Raw genomic sequence first — 18,787 nt, 5'->3', positions numbered from 1 at the left:
CGATAATTTAAGCGTTTGCCTTTTATATGGTTTTCAGTGTCCCGACCAGAAATTATCGAAAGATCGCTATGATATTTGAGGAGAAAATTTCTACTACTTTAATGAATGATGTGGATCCACCAAATAAATAATTAAGAAATTAATAAATTATTTAATGCTATATTTTCAATTTTTTAATTTATTTATTTTTGGCAAAGGCTTGTAATTTAAAAATTGATAATTAAATTTTATCTATAAAATGATGACTAGTTTTAAATGTATTTGTTTTGTTCGTAATAAAAGAAAATACTATATTATTGTAAAATAGTATGAAATTTGGATAAAGAAATTTCAAGGTAAGTTATTTGAAATCACCATTTTTTTTTTTTCGTTTTGTATCATATGAGAGGGAGATTGAACTTATAATATTGAAGTTGGTAATATAACGATGCCATTAAGCTAAAAGTTATGCCAATTTTGGTATTTGAAATAACAATTCAATGTGATATGAGTCATGGAATTCATTTGAAATTCTATATGTATACACATTGATATCACATATGCAAAATATATACATATATATACTTCATCGGTAACCAATAAGTCTTTCGATCTAAAAATTTCTATTAGATATTTAAGACGTTTTATATTTTACCCGGTGAATCTTTAGCTTCATATTTAACAAATTCATGTGTGAAAAAAAGCCATTATTTTTTTTTTATATGTCTTGCAGTCAATATTTATTGGCTATTTATAAATTTTAAGAAATATGAAAATAGTACATGTTAAATACATGTTGTAATTATAAGATTGAGATCGAGGATATTATATATATATATATATACACACATATATTAGTTTAATTCGTGCTAAATTGTAAATTTTATCTTATGATTTGGAGAAAGTTAGAGTTTAATCCCACAATTTTTAAAATTGTAATCTAGTCCTTATTGTTCGATAAAATTTTCATACACGATTCCTAATGTAAGGACTATTTATGAAATTTTTATTAAATTATAGAGACTAAATTTTAATTATAAATTATCTAGACTAAATTTTAATTTCGTCCAAAACTAAATTTACAATTTAATCATTAATTTAAAACTAAAACATTGGTGGCTTCATTAAAAAAGAAAGAGAGAGAGAGAGAGAGAAAGAAAACACATTGTTAGCTTAATTTAAACTGAAAATGTCAGATAGTTTCTAAATATATCTCAATAAAACGGATTTTTTGAGCTATTGTATTTATTTCAAATTTGAAAGCTTTATTATTTATTTTTTTACCTAATAGAATTTCTGTTTGTTTAATTAAACGCAAACTTGAAAATTTCCCGTACAAAGCTGACCATTATTTCACGTAATCGCCAAGCAAATCGAATATTTTCAAATTCCAAGGGCTCGGCAAATTCATCGTTGCATGAGTTTCATACACAAGATCAAACAAAAAATTATCCATCATCTTTCAATTCTCATCGTTCTGCTCTAGATGGGGATTTTGTTCCCATCACGAGCGACAGCGATTTTCAAAACCCTAATCAGTTTCCACTAAGCCCTGTTTCCTTCTCAATTTTTCTTTTTATCATTCCGACGCGTTACTACCGGCAAAACCAGCCATGTTTCCGTGGAACATCGCGAAGACGGCGGAGGCGATGTTCTCGAAATTCGCCGTTAAGAGGCTGTGTAAGTTTCTACTGAAGAAGAAATTGGGGCAGTTTTTGTTGGGGGAAATTGATATCGACCAGCTAGACGTGCAGCTTGCCGATGGCACAATTCAGCTTAGCGACCTTGCACTCAACGTTGATTTTCTCAATGAAAAGGTTTGTTTTTTTCTTTTTTTTTTTCTTTTTAATTTTCTTTTTATCACTTTTTTTTTCCCCATTTTCCTTTTTCTTTTAACGGGGACACTGGAGCGTGTCTCTTCAACGAGAGAGTGGAGGAAAACTTTGGTGAAGTTAAATTGGGAAACATGATAGAGATGGTTTTGTGTGGAAGGAAATTGCTGGGATTGGAAGGTGGGATGAAACTGAAGGTTAGCTAGCACGGTGATGGCAAACAAAGGGCATTATGACCAACGAATCTGACACTGAAATTTACTTTGACCAGAAGTTTGTGAGCTATTAGCCCAACGCTCCTGCTGATTGGGCCGTTGCGAACGAAGAATTCCAGAAATTTGATTAAAAGTTTTGTTCCCTTTTCCCAAAAAAAAAAAAAAAAGAATTAACATTTGATTCTCCACAACAGATTGTTGAAGTGTTTAATTTGATAGATAAGGATTGAGAGACATTTGATATCATTTAAGGGATTTCAAAACTTGCTGAGGGATGGGCGAAAAGGAGGGTGGTTTGCCAAACCGAGGTTGAGGAGTGCTAAAATATAGGGTGTAGGGCAAAAATAGTTGTTATCGGTGGAAACAGGGCGGGTTTTATAATTTTGCCTTTTCTTTTTGGAGCCCCTGTGCTCTTGCTGTTCTTGTAGGTCCCTTCGTTTTTACTTTCTTTTGTCTAAATTACACTTACACACACAGAAGAAAATCAGGGCAGATACAAAGGCTTAGAGTTTTGATTGCACTGTTCCTGATCTTGTTTGACTTAGAAGTAGGGAGCATACCTTGTATTCCTATTCTTTCTAATTATAACTTTCATTTCATGTATATTATTCCGGAGGACAAATGTAAGTTATATAATGCTTATTTTGCGTCAACTGGTAGCAATGCATTGACAATTACTCTTGTCTGAATTCACCAGTGTTCTATAAGTTTTGAGTTATAATTTGCCTTTGTTGTTGTTTCTTTTTTAATATTAAACCATGTAGTATATTTCTTTTTATATTTTCTTGAAAATTATATATTTATAATTTTGTACTTACCAGTGCCATAAGAGCCGCACTCTTCAAATCAACCGTCCAGTAGATAACAAAAGTTATATCATTATGGAACAATATTCGCTAGTATTGATGGGGACAAAGAAGTCCTTAAACTGTCATATCATTACGGAAAAGTATTTGAAAGTATTGATGGGGACAAAGAAATCCTTAAACTAAAGGATAACGGATAAAATAACAATTAATATAAACGTACCTGTCTTGAGAACATGGGGGTCAGAATACTTATCATTCTTTGACTAGTAAAAAAGGTAAAAATGCAGTACATGTCATACTACTGACAACAACTATTTATTATTACTAACAAATGGCCTAATAAAGTGCGTCCATTTTGCATTTCCAAAATGTCTCACTCTTCATTGTGAATCACTTTTCAATTATGTCCTCTATTTTGTAGGTTGGTACAGCAGCCTTGGTTATTTTCAAAGAAGGATCTATTGGGTCATTATTAATTAGAATGCCATGGACGAGTAGGGGCTGTGAGGTAGAAATCAATGGGTTGGAGCTTGTGCTTTCACCATGCTTGAAGAATGATCATATGGATTGTTGTGGAACTTTTAGTGGTGGTCATAAAAACCATCATGAATCGAGAAAGTCGGAGCATGATGTGGTGAAAAATGCTGCAAAATCTACCTATGGGGGGGATATCCATGAAGGTGTTAAGACAGTTGCGAAGATGGTGAAAGGGCTGCTTGCTAGCTTTCACTTAAAGATAATAAACTTGATAGTTGCATTTGATTCTTTTTATGATGAAAACAAAACCAGAACAGGATTCGATACCACACTTGTTCTTCGAATTTCAGATGTAGAATGCGGAACTTGTGTTACAGAGGATGGTAAATTGGGTATGGATGCAGTTGAAAGCTTTCTTGGTATTAGCCAGCTGAATAATTTTGTAAAGTTTCAAGGAGCAATGGTTGAGTTTCTTCACATGGATGATTGTGACAAGGTAAAAACCTTTTCATGCACGACTGCAGCGTCATCTCAAATGGTGTTAGATCATGTTCCATCAAATGTTGCGACTCCGTTTCTGACAGGTGGAGTCGGTGGATTTTCAGGTAACCTGAAATTATGCATACCTTTGAGGGATGGTTCCTTAGACATTCACAGAGTGGATGGGGATCTTTCCTTTGATCCTGTACAAGTAAAACTTCAACCTAGAACAGTCAAATGCTTTTTAATTTTGTCTGAAGCTTATTGGAACTCAGACAAGAATAGTGATGGATGTATACATAATAAGGTGAATGAATCTGGGTACTTTGAGCAAGCATCTTCATCAGGGCTAGCTTCTGCTGAAATGACTCCCGATGAAACCTCACCTCATGGTGGTGGGATTCTGCCTGGTTCTCACCTTATATCAAATTGGGTGCCATTATCTGTAAAATGTAGAGAAAAAGAAAAAGTTGAAGAATTTGATTTTGGAGCAAGGTTGGTATTGCCACTTCCTCTATTAGAACAAGTGTTTGTCTGCTGTTGGTATTCAAATTTATTGAAAAATTTTCATGTTTTAGTTTAAATGTATGCATTTAATGCTATGATTATGTGATCATCTGTTGAAGTATAATTATAAATACGTATGAGATGTTCTTATCTTTATATATATATAAATATGGAAATTCTTACTGTCTTATGCTATCAATATTCCTGCAATTTGATCTAATCCTTTAATCTACTTCAATTCTGCAAATTATATTTTCAGATTTTTACCCTTGTGTTCTAAATATATCTTCTGCTGTAGTTTCTTATCACTTTAAATATTGAATAATGATTAAAGAATCTCTATATGAGGAACCTAGGTTCTTAGTTTGGAATCAGGATACATGCTGAATGTTTGTCAAGTTTGCACGCTATTTTACATAAAACTATTTATGCTGTGTGTAAGTACGGCATATTCTGGGACTTGAATTAGACAAATCACAATACTTCATTACTTTTGTTTTCTTGACGACCTTTTATCCTTCTGAGTCATTTGGGTTTAACAATTAAATGAAAACTGAGTGTTTATCTTTTGGCCGTTTTGCAGTGTGGACCAATTTTTTGAATGCTTAGATGAAATAAGAAGTACCCAGTCTGCTTTAGGCAGCAGTGGGATGTGGAACTCAGTTTTTAGTGCAATCACTGCTGCGTCCAGCCTTGCTACTGGATCTTTACACGTTCCTTCTGGTGTGTATGCACTTACTCCATCCAGTTGTATTAGTCATGCTCGTGCATTCGACCTTAAGATATTGTTATGAACTTATGCTTCTTGACCTGCGTAATACCACATTTTGGCTGATTTCACTTATCATTTTTTTTTCAAACAATATATAACTTGAATTCATGATCCTGAAACAACAGTTTTACCGTATGCGTAGTTATATCATGCAATGTTCTTTTTCAAGTTGATATGAGCTGGAATTTTCTCAGGAATGCTCATTCTCTAAGAAGTGTTAATATGTTTGGTATTAAGTTAATTGATCCTTTTATCTTTTTTTTTTGTCAAAGAATGTTGAGCCTTTTTCTTCATTTTCATATATCAAAAACAAGGTTTGTTTCTTGTTAGAAAATAAGGAAAATATTGAGCTTTTTCTTGGAAGATGAGTGGTGGTCATTCTGGCAGGGAAGGGAATGAGGGATAGGTAATCAGTTAACAATCCATAAGGGATCATGGTGAAAATATATAATTGTGTAATCTACATTCATGGATTTTTTTTTTTTTTTTTTGGGGGGGGGGGGGGGGGATGGTGGGGCGTGTAAGGAATAAAAATATCATGGCAATGTTACTTGAGATTACCTGGACTCAAGGCTATTGGTTGTCAATTGATTTTTTCCCATCATAAGTTATGGTCTCGTGATAAGCTTTCTTTTATTTTTTTCAATGCCTCAATAGATTAGTTAATTCTCCATGTTTACCATTTAGTATACTCTTTTATACACTAATTACTGCATACAGAACTGCAGCCTGTTGAAACAAACCTTAGAGCAGCTATCTCTGGAATTTCCGTTGTTATTTCCTTCCACGATGACAATAAGTATCATTTCACTGACACCAAGAAAGCACAGATCAAAGCAGATTCAGAGGTTCATTTTGTGGCTGCTAAATTCAGTGATATCCATCTTCTTATGCAGGTAAAATTGTGCTTTAGGACTCTTTATATTTCTCATGTATTACTCTATGTGTGTCCGTGTCCTTATCTCCCTCCCTCTCCTCAACTGGCATGGAGGCTCTTCTTTTCAACATTTTATGTGTAGAGGATACTTTTCTATTAGTCCCATTTACTTTAACACATTTTGTTCAGCAGGTATCTACTCAAAGAACAAGGTTTCATGGAACTATCAAGCATATTGAGGTTGCTGATTATTTGAACTGCAGAAGTTATGCCTCAAAGACTGACTTCCACAATAGTAATGGTGACTTCCAGACGGTTCTGATGAAGCGTCTGCAAGTGGATGTCCTAGATGCGCTCCCCCCATTTGATTTTTCAGCCGAAGATCCTGATCTTGTGGAATCAAATAGTTCATTCAATATGGATTTTCCATGTGAAAACAAAGACAACGTTACAAAAATTACATTGCTGAAAACCTATGGCATCACTTCTTCCCAATTGAATACGACATCTAGTTCTTCTGATGAGAACTCTACTATGTCAAAATCATTTTCATTGAATCTACCACCCTTTGTTTTCTGGGTGAACTATACTTTGGTGAAAATGCTACTGGATTTACTAAAGGGTGTTGAAAATTGTATGCCTGGTGATAACAACCACAAGTGCTTTAAGGAGAACTATACATCAGATCATGAGGATGCCAAAAGCAGCTCTAATCAAGTTACGGCCTTGTCATCCTCAAGCATGCAAGGCAATATAATAATCAGCAATGCAAGGGTAATATTTTGTTTCCCACTTGAAAGTGACAAGGACTTGGGCTACACTTCCTGGGATCGATTTATTGCTCTTGATTTTTATTCCCCCCCAATCACAAAGGAGGAAACAACTCACAGGGGTAACTTGGCTCTGCAGAAAAGTTATTTGTCAGAAAAAAATGCTTTGCATTTCAGATTTGGTAGTCTTGGGGTATTCTTGGTTACTTTCGAAGAAGATATAAATCAAAGTAGCACATGCAATGTGCAAAGGAAGAAATTTTTAGCTCATAACATTTTGTCTGCCTCCAACAGAACAAATGGTTCTTCTTTAACTTTGTTTTGGCAGGAGGTTAATGTCACAGGTCCATGGATTGCAAAGAAGGCCAAGTCCTTAGCTAATCTAGAGGAATCAAAAAGCAGGTGTAAGTTCATTGGAAAAGATTATGAGTTTGCTTCCGTTGCTAATATGAAAGATGTGGAGGAGTCAAACTTGCAGACTCGACAAGAAATGATTTTGAGCTCCACTTTGGTGTTGCATGTATTTTTCTCTCTTGTCAGAATCAATTTTGGTACTGTTCAATATAAAGCCTTCCATTTTCTTTTAGATCAGTTGATAAAAGGATTGTCAAGTGAAACTTGTGATGCAGTTGATGTTACGAAAGGATTAGTTGCGTGTCAAACATCTATTGTAGTTGATTGTAATTGTCTAGAAATTGCCATTAGGCCAGACTCAAATGAGAGTACAAAGTGCTATTTGCAGAGAGAACTTCCTGGATCATGGTATCATCTAAGATTAGATATTCAAAACTTAGAATTAATCTCGGTCTCCGACCTTGGAGGCATCAAGGGTGCCAATTTCTTTTGGCTGGCCCATGGAGAAGGAAAATTGCTGGGTTTCATCTCTGAAGATCCTGATCAAGAGTTCCTTTTGATCTCATGTAGCAACTCTAACATGAAGCGTGGGGATGGGGAAGGTTCAAATGCTTTATCTTCAAGGTTAGCTGGTTCTGATATTATGCATTTGTGGGATCCTGACAGTTTACAGGGTTTTTCTTCAATAACTATAAGATGTGCGACAATTCTGGCTATAGGAGGTCGCTTGGATTGGTTAGATGTCATCTACTCCTTTTTCTTTTTGTCCTCTCCTCCAGTTGAACCAGAAGGTAACGAGATTATGCCCAGAGAGAAACCAAAAAAGTCATCGGGGTCTTGTTTTTTTCTTAACTTTGTTGATGTGGGGTTGAATTATCATCCGTACTTGAAGAATTTGCTGGTCAAAAGCGGACTTTCTCAAACAGAATCCAGTTCTTCAACTTTCAAACAAGAGTTGGAGGATGATTATGTTGCTTGCTTGCTGGCTGCATCTTCAGTGACACTTTCAAGTTCTAGTGTGGCAGATGTAGTTGAAGATAATTACAGAATCACAGTACAAGATTTCGGACTTCTTCTATGTAGTGTCTCTGATTATGAGCATGTGTTTGATGCTTACAATGTTGGAGATCTCCGCAAGGTAGGCTATGTTAAGGTCGCCCGGGAGACATTTATTGAAGCAATTTTGAGAACTAATTGTAATAACGGCCTTAAGTGGGAGTTAGAATGTTACAAAGCACACATTTCTGTGGAAACATGCCATGACACTGCCTCTGGTCTGGCACGTTTGGCTGCTCAACTTCAGCAGCTATTTGCCCCTGATCTCGAGGAATCAATTGTTCATTTGCAAACGAGATGGAATAATGTCCAACAGGGACAGGAGAGAAAAGAGATTGACACTGAATCATCTTCTCCTCCGTGTCACAATTTATCAGTTAAACAAAGTGAAGTTGGGTTAATGGATGAAATATGTGAAGATGCATTTCTATTAAATAAAAACCATTCCAGAGAATGTGATTATAGCAAGTCAAAATGTAGTGTTTTACCCAATGAAGGTCTTCATGCTGAGGTATGCAGTTCGAATTCTGACGTTCGTGAAACTTCTTCTCCTGCTCATTCCTTCATGGGCTCAGATCCTGATGGTCAAACATCTTTCATACAATACCGCCAGTTTCCTGAAATAATAGAAGGGTATTGCTTGTCTGAACTCCGCCCTTTATCAGATCTGGCGATAGGCCGGCAATTACCTTCTGATATTAGTAATTCCAGAAATTCTGGCAGTATAGATACTGGAGAACGAAGAAGTGGTTGGTATGGGGACTTGCCTATGAAAATTCTTGAAAACCACATATCAGATGTAAGTAAAGTCGAACACTTGGTAACTGATGATCTTTGTTCTAATGAGAGCATAAGTCTTGATGAGGTTGAAGAGCCAAGTGGACGTGTACTACTTAATAATATTGATGTGAAATGGAGAATGTATGCCGGTTCTGATTGGCAAGTCTCTAAAGTGAATAGTGATCTACCAATGGGTACAGTTAAAAGAGATCAACACACATGTCTAGAGCTTGCATTATCTTCAATGCAAGTTCAATATGATATTTTTCCAGTAGGTGGAATGTGTGTATCTAGACTTTCTCTTTCGGTTCAAGATTTCCATCTTTATGACAGCAGTGTAGATGCACCTTGGAAGCTGGTATTCTCTTTTACCCGACTGAAGTGTTTTTACATTTATGCTTTTTACAGACTGATTTTCCCCCCTCCTTTTTCTGGTGGTTGTGAAAGGTACTGGGATATTACAATTCAAAGAATCATCCTCGCAAGTCTTCCTCAAAAGCATTCAAGCTCGACTTAGAAGCTATTAGACCAGATCCTTTGATCCCTCTTGAGGAATACCGGTGCGCCAATTTTTAGTTTTTAGTTTCCTATGTTAGATGTGATTTGTGTTTGCTCATTTTTTTGTCCAACAAGGACATGAACTCTTCCAACAAGATGTTTTCTGCATGTTTGTTTGTATGACCAATGGTGGAAGAGAAGGGAATGACAGACAATTTCTTTTGTTTGGTTGGAAGGAGTTGTCATTCCTTTCCACCATATCGATGGATAGAGCTTTCATTGTCCTTATTAAGGATGTTCTTTCCTTTTCTTATTCCTCACCTCAAAATAATTCAATATTATTATAAGATATTCATGACAAATGTTAGTGATTATGTAACAATATTATCTTTCATGTGTACTTATTATGGGTGTATAACCTGTTTTCCTTTCAGGTTGTGTATTGGTTTTCTGCCTATGATATTACATCTTCATCAATGCCAACTTGATTTTCTTGTTAATTTTTTTGGGGAGAGAAGTTCATCAGGAAACCGGTCATCAGGTCCACTAGATTCAGATGGTTTAAAAACCATACCTACAACCAGAAGTCATGATGGGCTTACTTTGGCAGAGGAGGCACTGCTTCCTTATTTTCAGGCAAGTTATGGCAAAATTTTATTGGTTATGCATGTTGGTACGGCAAGAACTTTCACAACACACTCACACATAGTTGTGCCTACTTTTGTGTTACCTTGACTCAGACTTGTGCCCTTGTGACTGATTTATCTTAGTAGCTAATTCTTTTCACCTCGAAGGTGATAAAAATCCTTGTATGGTGAATGGAGAATCAAATCAGATGAAGTGTGGATCATGTGATGAAGAATTGAAGTATTTATAAGGGGAAAAGTTTGCCTATAAGATAAGAAGTCCAGGGGTGTTTGTGGAGGGAAGACAGATTTGGATGCAATCCTTATAATTAATGAAGTTGTTGAGGACTCAAGAGTTAAGATCTCTAAATATTAGTGGTGAAGACAAGGAGACTGAAAAATGCAAAATACTTTACTGAAGGGATATCCAGCTATTTAAATAGGCTGGACAACAACTTAAACTTAGCAGTTACAAGGGTTTACTCCAATTAATCAGCCATTTAATTAAGGCTGTAAAAACATCAGTAACTAGGCTTATTATAAAGTACAATCAACCAAAATTAAAAGAAAATGAAAAAACGAACAAGAAGAGCTAACAAGAACCATCCAAGAAAGACACCGGTTGCCCTACATCAATTAGTTACAGTATTTACGAATTTGATCTTGATTGATTCTTCGATCATTACCAATTGTGTTAATTTTTGGTACACTCCCATGGCCTTGGTTGGATGACTTAACATTATTTTTCTTCTTTGTACTACTTTAATTAAGAGATTGGACCAGTGATCTTGTTGAGTGGCAGCTAGGAACTACCATTTGCTGTGTTTCATTTGTGATACAGAAGCGGTGGTTATTGTAGCAATGCAAATATTTCTTTTGAGTTTTTAGGTCATAAAGAGATCTTCCATCTTCAAAGTTATCCCCATTGCTTACTTTGTGGTATAGAGTTTTCTCTCTTACCAAATTTTGTCGCTTATTGCTTTTGGACTCTCAAAACCTTCGGGGGCTTTATTGCCCCTTTTCTTCCCTATGCTCTATAAGGCCAGTATTATATGCTCTTGAAGGCTAGTATTATTCTCTTCATCATCTTTTCAATCTTTTGCATTATTCTACGGCCTTATTTGCAACCAAAATAGAACAAATTATTTTTCTACCACCTCCCACCAAAGCATTTTGGAGAAAAGATACAGTTGGCCCAAAATGTCTCATCTTGCATATTTTTCTCTTCTTTGAAGTTTAATTAATAAAATTCTCCTTCGCATTCTTATAGAATTGCATTTTTGAAGATCTCAGAACATCTTCTTACAAGCATTAGAATGACCCTAAAGCCTGAACTCTTAACATCTTAATGCATTAGAATGACAGGTTGAATAAAAAACAATTCTTTCGCAACTCTGTTCATCTGACTCAGATTTACAGAAAATTTTGCGTGATTACATTTTTTCCATTTATTTTCTTTTTTTAAAAAAGCATTCAAATGGCCTCTTCATAAACTCAATTTCAGCCAACCGAATGTCCCTCAAGCTCCAAATGGATTTTACCAATTTGGAAGAGTTATTTTGGGAGAGTCTAGACCTCTCGTAGTACTTGAGTATTGTAATTTTTCTTTTATATTTCAGTACTATTTTCTATCAATTTCTATTTCCTATCACTGCCTTGTCAAATTCCAGCTAAAGTCCTCATTAGCAACTGAATCCATTGGAACTGGTTTCTCTTAGTTAAATGTTGAAATCAGGCACATAGTTCCTTTTTTTTTTCCTTCTCTTTTTTCATTTCACCCTTTCAACTTTGTATGTGAATGTGTTTCTAAAAAAGTGAAGTGATTGGAGGTGTCGTCACTGTTTAGGGTTTAAGCACATGGTGAAAAAAGATGAGGACTTCAATGAAGTGAAATTCATAATATATGGATTATATATATATAAAAAATCAGCATGAAGGATAAGACAATGATATCGATATAAAATTGACTACTAAAGACAATAAAAATTCAAACACAGTTTTTAGATTTTATATTAACTATATAGAATCACATCTCCATTTCCATCATTAAATTTATAGTTCTCCATGTTTTCCTCCATCTTTAAGAAAGCATTTGACAGGTTCTTCTCCTATTTGTATAGAGATTTTTCCAGCTTTATGGCTGTCTTCTAAACTCTAAAGCTCCTAAAAGAATCAACATTCTTATTTGGGTAATGAGTAATGGATTGCGGAATTGTTCAGAGGTTCTTCAAAGAAAGCCTCCTTCACATCACCTATCGCATTCTAATTTGATCTCTTTGCATGAAGGATTGTGAAACCTTGCAACATTTATTCTTTGACTGTTTGTATTCAAGGCAATATATATATATTCTTTAACAAGAAGTATTCAAGGCAATATTGGTGGAAACTATTTTCACTATTCAACATCAGTGGGTTTTCCTGAATAATGAATTCATTTAAGAAAAATGTCTTCCATTTATTGATTTGTCCAGCTGTGGTATCAAAGTCCAAAGTTTTGTGGGTTAATGTTGTGAAAGCCTTATTATTTGAGTTATGGTTTGAGCGCAATAAGAGGGTTTTAATAGCAAGTCTCTTCCTTGGAACGATCAATTTGGTTCAACTCGTCTAAAGACCTCTTCTTGGTGTTCTCTTTCTAAAAACTTTGCAGGAAACTCTATTAAGGATATTTGTCTTAATTGGAACGTTTTTATCTTTTCCTTACAATTTTTATCTAGTTGTACTGTTTCAGTTTTAATATTTATTATTTAATTTTCTAGTTTTCCCGTTTGGGTTCTGAGTTAGAGCATTAATCTCTTTTCATTATATTTTAATGAAAAGTGCTGGTTGTTTCCTCTACAATTTAGTCCACTTTCATGTTTCTCCAAGTTTTGTGGGAAAGAGGTGTGCTTAAGGTGAGAGTTGAAAAGAGCCAAAAGCTTTTTGTTTTTTTTTCTAAGTTGATTTAACCATTAGTATATTGAAATAAATGTTGCACTGAAAGTGAGGAGTGCATGCTTAGCAAGGTAAGGTGTAGCACAAGCACTATTTGATTTCTATTTGTCTACTCAACTACTCGAGCACTATTTGATTCATGATGATGGAAATTTCTATTTTTTTTAATATATATAAAAGTTGCCACTGAACAAGAAAGTTTAAACTGACCTCAATATCCAATGGTTAAAAACAATGTACTAAATGTTCTGTATTTTTCAGAAATTTGACATACAACCAATTGTAGTCCGTGTTGATTACAGTCCTAGTCGTGTGGATTTGGCTGCATTAAGAGGTGGGAAGTACGTTGAACTTGTAAATCTGGTTCCTTGGAAGGTAACACCACCACTCACCCAAAACACATACACACACATTGATGACCTGTTTCTTCTTTCCCCTTTGGGTGCCAAATTATATGTATAGACAATTTGTTTTGATGATATATATTACATTAGGCATTTTGTTTCACAGTTTGTCCAATTGTACTATGCTGCCTTTGGAAACACATTCTTGTATTTAGGTAATTTTATGTATTATATATCATATTAGCCATGTTACTTTATGATGTCCGGTTTAAATTGACGAGTTACTTTTAGAAAAAACTCATATGTCAATACTTGAATATGTTGCTTTGTTGCCTACATATATATTTTGAGTAAGTCAAGAGAGGTGTTACTTTGTCTGACAGACCGAGTAACATCTCCAACTGAGTTGTGTTAGTCTCACCTTTTCTGGAATGGCCAGTGTTTTTAAACGTCCAAGGCACACTAAGGCACAATGACCCTTTGGAGCCTAGGTGCAGACTTTTTTTTTTTCGTGAGGCGCACTATATAAACAAATACATATACTATATATATGTTAATTTAAACAACCAAAACATAGATGGATAGAAATGGGATTTAAAAGAAGAATATACAAAAAAAAACGAAAGATAGATAAGATTTAAATATTAGTCATTCAACACCAAGTTAAGTGAAGCTAATAGAATATACCCTACAAAAAAAAAAAAAAAAGAAAAAGAAAAAAGAAAAAAGAAACGACACAAAAACAATCACAAGCACAATTCCTCTTTCTTTTCCCTTTTTTTTTTTTTGGAAGAAGAATCCAAGAGTAAAAAATACAGAAAAATTGGACTTGTAACCCTAACCTATAATGTTTCAATTATTTTTGTTCTGTGTTGTAGTTGTATTTGTTCTTTTAACGAACTCAAATTTTTTATTTGGATGTCTTTGTGCAACTTTGTAACTTTTAGAGCTTGATCCTTAAATCCTCGGTGGATGAGGCATTCTGTTTTTGTTTTTATTTTTTTTTTTAAGATGTAAAGAAGTAATCTGCATTCTGCCGCACTTGTACTCGTAAATCAATCGTAGGCATAGGTATAATGATGCCAAAGTTAGAATTAGGTTTAAAATTATAAATATATTATATTTTATAATAAACGGCAACAATATTTGCGTTTTAGGGATTCGTTTAAAAAATAAAAAAAGCCCGAAGAGGTGCACTTAAGCGTGCCTCGGCGCTTCTTGAAAGGCACTGTAAGGCGCGCACCTTGCTTATCCAAGGCAAGGTGCAACATTTGTGCCTTGCACCTCACCTTTCAAAACAGTGGGAATGACAAACTACGTTACTCATCAAAGTCTTATTTTCCTGTAAATGATGCTTGTTTAAATGTCAAGGTGGGCTGTTGTGTCCCTATCGCACTAATTAAGTTGACTGGTGCAGGGGGTCGAGCTACACCTGAAGCATGTACAAGCTGTTGGAGTCTATGGTTGGGGCAGTGTATGTGAAACAGTTGTTGGGGAATGGTTGGAAGATATATCTCATAATCAGGTAATACGAAACTAGAAAGCTTGTTGGTTATTCTCTTACATTATAGTAATTAATCGTAACGTGTTACAACCTTATATAGATACGTAAAATACTGGAGGGCCTTCCTGCAGTTAGGTCATTGGTTGCTGTTGGCTCTGGTGCTTCAAAGCTTTTGTCTTCTCCGGTTGAGAGCTACAAAAAGGATCGAAGAATATTAAAAGGGATGCAAAGAGGTGACTTTTATTTTGGGGTTGTATTTTACGTTTGTTGCAAAAGTGATAAAAATATCATATGTCAAATATAATAATCGTTTGACAGTTCACCTTTAATTATAGGAAAAGTGGTAGTTTCTTCTAAGTTCTAATGCTTATTAACATAAAATTTTAAATTTGATCATTCATGTGAACTTATGATGATAAAATTTATGGGTTACAGTAAATATAGGTGGTTTGGTTCTGGGATAAATCTTTGTTCAAAGTATACTTGGAAAGCATATAATAAACTTTGGGAAACCTTTTCAATGATTTCCAATATAAAATCAATTTTGAACCTTTACTTTGTTTTTCTCATGAGAACAAAAATCCTATATTCGTAAAGGTAGACATTTATATCAAACTTGGGAAAAAATATTAATGGATGTAAAGCAAGATGAAACTCCATGGGGTTAAAACCATGCCTTTGTAGATGTAGTTTCAACACTTGTATAGCCCGTTTTTTCCCCTTTTCATGATATTCAGCAACTCCAATAATTTGGTCTTTTTAGGTACTATTGCATTTCTCAGAAGTATTTCCCTTGAAGCTGTTGGACTGGGGGTACACTTGGCTGCAGGGGCTCACGACATTTTGCTCCAGGCAGAGTACATTCTCACTAGTATTCCTCCTTCAGTGAAAGTACGGTATAAAACAAAGCCTGATGTAAGATCCAATCAACCCAAGGATGCTCAAGAAGGACTGAAAAAGGTGAATCTTCTATATTTATCTGCATGCATCATATTCCAGTTTCTAATGTATAGAGAAATGACACGCCATCTGTTTGGAATGTCGAAAAGAGATAAGAAGAATACTGTTGGTCGTGAATTCATATCCTGCATGTCAAAATGCCCATGGGTATTCCAAACTATGAAACTACCGTGGGTACCCAGTTGCCTTTGAAATTATGGGTTCAAATAGTGTGAAATTGGTTGAATGGTTTGAACTGGAATCACTTTTATTTTCCAGCTTAATTATCTTTGTATTATTTCTATTATTGTTTTCTCTGTTGTTGGTTTCTTTGAATTTCGAGCATTTGGCTAGTCTCTTTTCATTTCTTCAACAGAAAGTTGACCTAAGACATCCAATTCTTCTGAAAAAATATATTGGACAATAACATTTCATATCTGAACAAGCTGTGTGTTTTGTCCATACTGCTTTAAGAAACATTTTGCGTCTCTTTATTTTAAGGAAATCTGAGCAGTACCAGTGATTGGATTTATTTTAGTATCTTCCAAGTGTGATCGTACTAGGGGATGTATGTACTTCCCTATCTAAGGAAATGATAGAGAATGTGACGAGTTTGCATACAATCAGTAATTATGTAACCTTACTGTTTGATGATCCAGATCTTGATGCCAGATGGAATTTTAGAACTCCTGTAATCTTAGTTACTACTCTCAATTTTCGCCATGATTATTTTTCCAATTTTAAACAAGATAGAATAATCACATTAACACATGAATCCGCCTTTAGTTGAAAATCTATTTAAAACATGTTCTGTAAGAAGATAGTTTTATGCATATTTTCAAATTTTTGTTATCTTTATATGTGCACGGAGATGAAATCTGAACTTTGTCCATTTGATTTACTTCGTACGATGTTTCACAAATTTTTTCATGGTTAGATGTTAGTAACACTACAAAGAAGGATTGAATGCCATCTTTCAATGTGACATTGACACACAACTACCATTCATCTTTTTATTATTTTTCCTCATTTTATTATATACTGGGGAATGACGTGAGCAAATTTGCTCTGTTCATTACATATAATTTCTCTTTCTTTTATTTCCCTATAGAATTAATTAAACTTGATTTTTAACAGGCTTATGAAAGCCTTAGTGATGGTCTCGGGAAGTCTACCTCTGCCTTGGTTCGAACTCCCTTGAAAAAGTATCAACGTGGAGCCAGTACAGTGTCTGCTTTTGCAACTGCTGTTCAAGCAATTCCAGCTGCAGCTATAGCTCCAGCTTCTGCATGTGCAAGTGCCATACATTACACTTTTCTTGGCTTGAGAAATAGGTCATTGCTTTTTTTGTTTTCTTGTTTGTTTAGGTGCTCGCTTAGTTATTGTTGGATACGCAATAATATGAGAATCTTTGGAAACTTGGTTGATGTTGGTTCTCTCTCATGCATGCAGCCTTGATCCTGAGCGCAAAAGAGAATCCATGGAGAAGTATTTAGGTCCTACAGACTCGTGGGAACAGAATTGATGGTGTAGTCAAGAATGACTATGAAAAGAGTTTAAGCTTAATATCACATGAAATCACGATTGCATTGTGCGTCGCCTTAAAAGAGATCGTGACAAGCGCTTTACCCATTGAAGATGGAGCCGGGTGTAAATGTGAGTGGAATCTCTATTCCGATCCTTTTACGGTTATAAATTATAATTCTGCATTTTCCATGGGCAGTGCTTAAGCATAGAAAATATCATGAAGAAGATAGGTAGTCGGACTATATATACACGCGCACATATTCCTTATTGGTTTGGCAACGTTATAGGAAAGAAATTTGTTGCTTTTATATCAGCACGTTATCGAACTGTTGTCTAGATCTAACATTGAGTAAAGCCTGAAAACCCTGTTTCTCTAAATAGATATAACACAAGTATTTTTAATAATACATCGCAATGTTTTTTTATCATGTAAGTGCAGAACCTAAGGCTCCCAATAACGATTTCGTTTTTTGCTTCCATTTTATAAATTTATGCTGGTTTCCTCTCGATTTTCTTACTATGATTGTCATATGTCTTGAGAAACATTTAACATAGTCAAATTTCAAACCCAAAAACTAAAGTTACCTTTTTTTTTTTTTTTTTTTTTAGTTTTCAAAATTTGGCTTGGCTTTTAAGAAGTTTAGTAAGGAGCGAATAGCAAAACTAAAAAAAATTTTGTTTTTGTTTCCTACACTTGTGATGTTTATGGTATTCGTTTGTTGCAGATGTACAGTGAGAATCTTGTAGGCATTCTTTCCCCGTTGGATCGAGAAGACGGAGATTTTGTACATAATGTAAAATATTGGACTTTGGTTAGAAAATTTTTATACTAGGTGTCCCTTGTAATTATAATGATCAAGTTCTATAGTTATTTATACCCAAGTTTATTCTTTGAGGCTTGAGAAAATGTATCATAGTTTTCTTATTTGTGCATAGTTTTGTAAATACTTGATCATTTGTTTTCCAAGTTGTGCATAGTTCAGCAAATTGTTTACCAAGTTATTTTTTTCTTAAATTCAACCATCCTAGCAATTTGAAGGATCGAACAATTTTGAGAGAAGTAATTTTCTTGAATTTTGTACATGTTAAGAAGAGATGTTATTTCCTAGTTAATCCAACGGAGTAATTTCTACCTAGATTTTATTTTTTTTTTTTTATTACAACATTTGTGAGATGGAATATTGAAATTTTGACTTTAAAGATGCTGTTAGTGGCGGATTTAGGAAGGGAGCACGTGCCTCCCTCAAATGGTTACGTATATATATGCAAATTGTTTCTAATTTTTTTTTAAAATGATGTTATCAAGTGTTTACATATATTTAAATTCTTGGCTTATTTTCTCTTTTTTGGTCTTTTGATTAATTTTTCAAGTGTTTAATTTTGAAAATAAGTTATTTCGAAGAAAATTAATGTGTTTGACAACCACTTAAAATAGATTTTGAAACATATTTAAAGTTTATTTTAAATCGTTTTTTTAATCAAAAATGATTTTTTTAAAAAAGAAAAACAT

The 18,787-nt window shown here is 34.4% G+C and overlaps 1 protein-coding gene across 2 annotated transcripts; it reads left to right on the top strand.

The window, feature by feature from the left end:
• Window positions 1-87: 87 nt before the first annotated feature.
• On the top strand, window positions 88-18,275 carry ATG2 (autophagy 2). Of its 2 annotated transcripts, none has more exons than XM_039041592.2 (14): window positions 88-1,796; window positions 3,257-4,287; window positions 4,883-5,022; window positions 5,792-5,967; window positions 6,141-9,266; window positions 9,356-9,468; window positions 9,841-10,042; window positions 13,225-13,338; window positions 14,725-14,832; window positions 14,943-15,044; window positions 15,575-15,771; window positions 16,888-17,084; window positions 17,203-17,406; window positions 18,003-18,275. In XM_039041592.2, the coding sequence occupies exons 1-10, from the start codon at window positions 1,593-1,595 to the stop codon at window positions 15,027-15,029; spliced, it is 5,301 nt and encodes a 1,766-aa protein (XP_038897520.1). In that variant the 5' UTR covers window positions 88-1,592; the 3' UTR covers window positions 15,030-15,044; window positions 15,575-15,771; window positions 16,888-17,084; window positions 17,203-17,406; window positions 18,003-18,275. The 2 variants fall into 2 exon arrangements, with proteins under 2 accessions (XP_038897520.1, XP_038897510.1); XM_039041582.2 differs by having other exon boundaries at window positions 14,912-15,044.
• The last annotated feature ends 512 nt before the right edge of the window (window positions 18,276-18,787 follow it).

The sequence above is a fragment of the Benincasa hispida genome, chromosome 1 (genome assembly GCF_027475165.1).
Source record: "Benincasa hispida cultivar pf3 chromosome 1, pf3_genome.v1.1, whole genome shotgun sequence".
NCBI lineage: Eukaryota > Viridiplantae > Streptophyta > Magnoliopsida > Cucurbitales > Cucurbitaceae > Benincasa > Benincasa hispida.
Note: the sequence above shows the minus strand (reverse complement) of the source record. Positions and strands in the feature narration are given on the sequence as shown.

Coding starts and splice junctions, on each gene's coding strand:
- ATG2 (XM_039041582.2), top strand. CDS start 1,593: ATGTTTCCGTGGAACATCGCGAAGACGGCGGAGGCGATGTTCTCGAAA. Junction 5,023..5,791: donor ATCTTTACACGTTCCTTCTG/GTGTGTATGCAC, acceptor TACTGCATACAG/AACTGCAGCCTGTTGAAACA. Junction 9,267..9,355: donor TAGATGCACCTTGGAAGCTG/GTATTCTCTTTT, acceptor TGGTTGTGAAAG/GTACTGGGATATTACAATTC.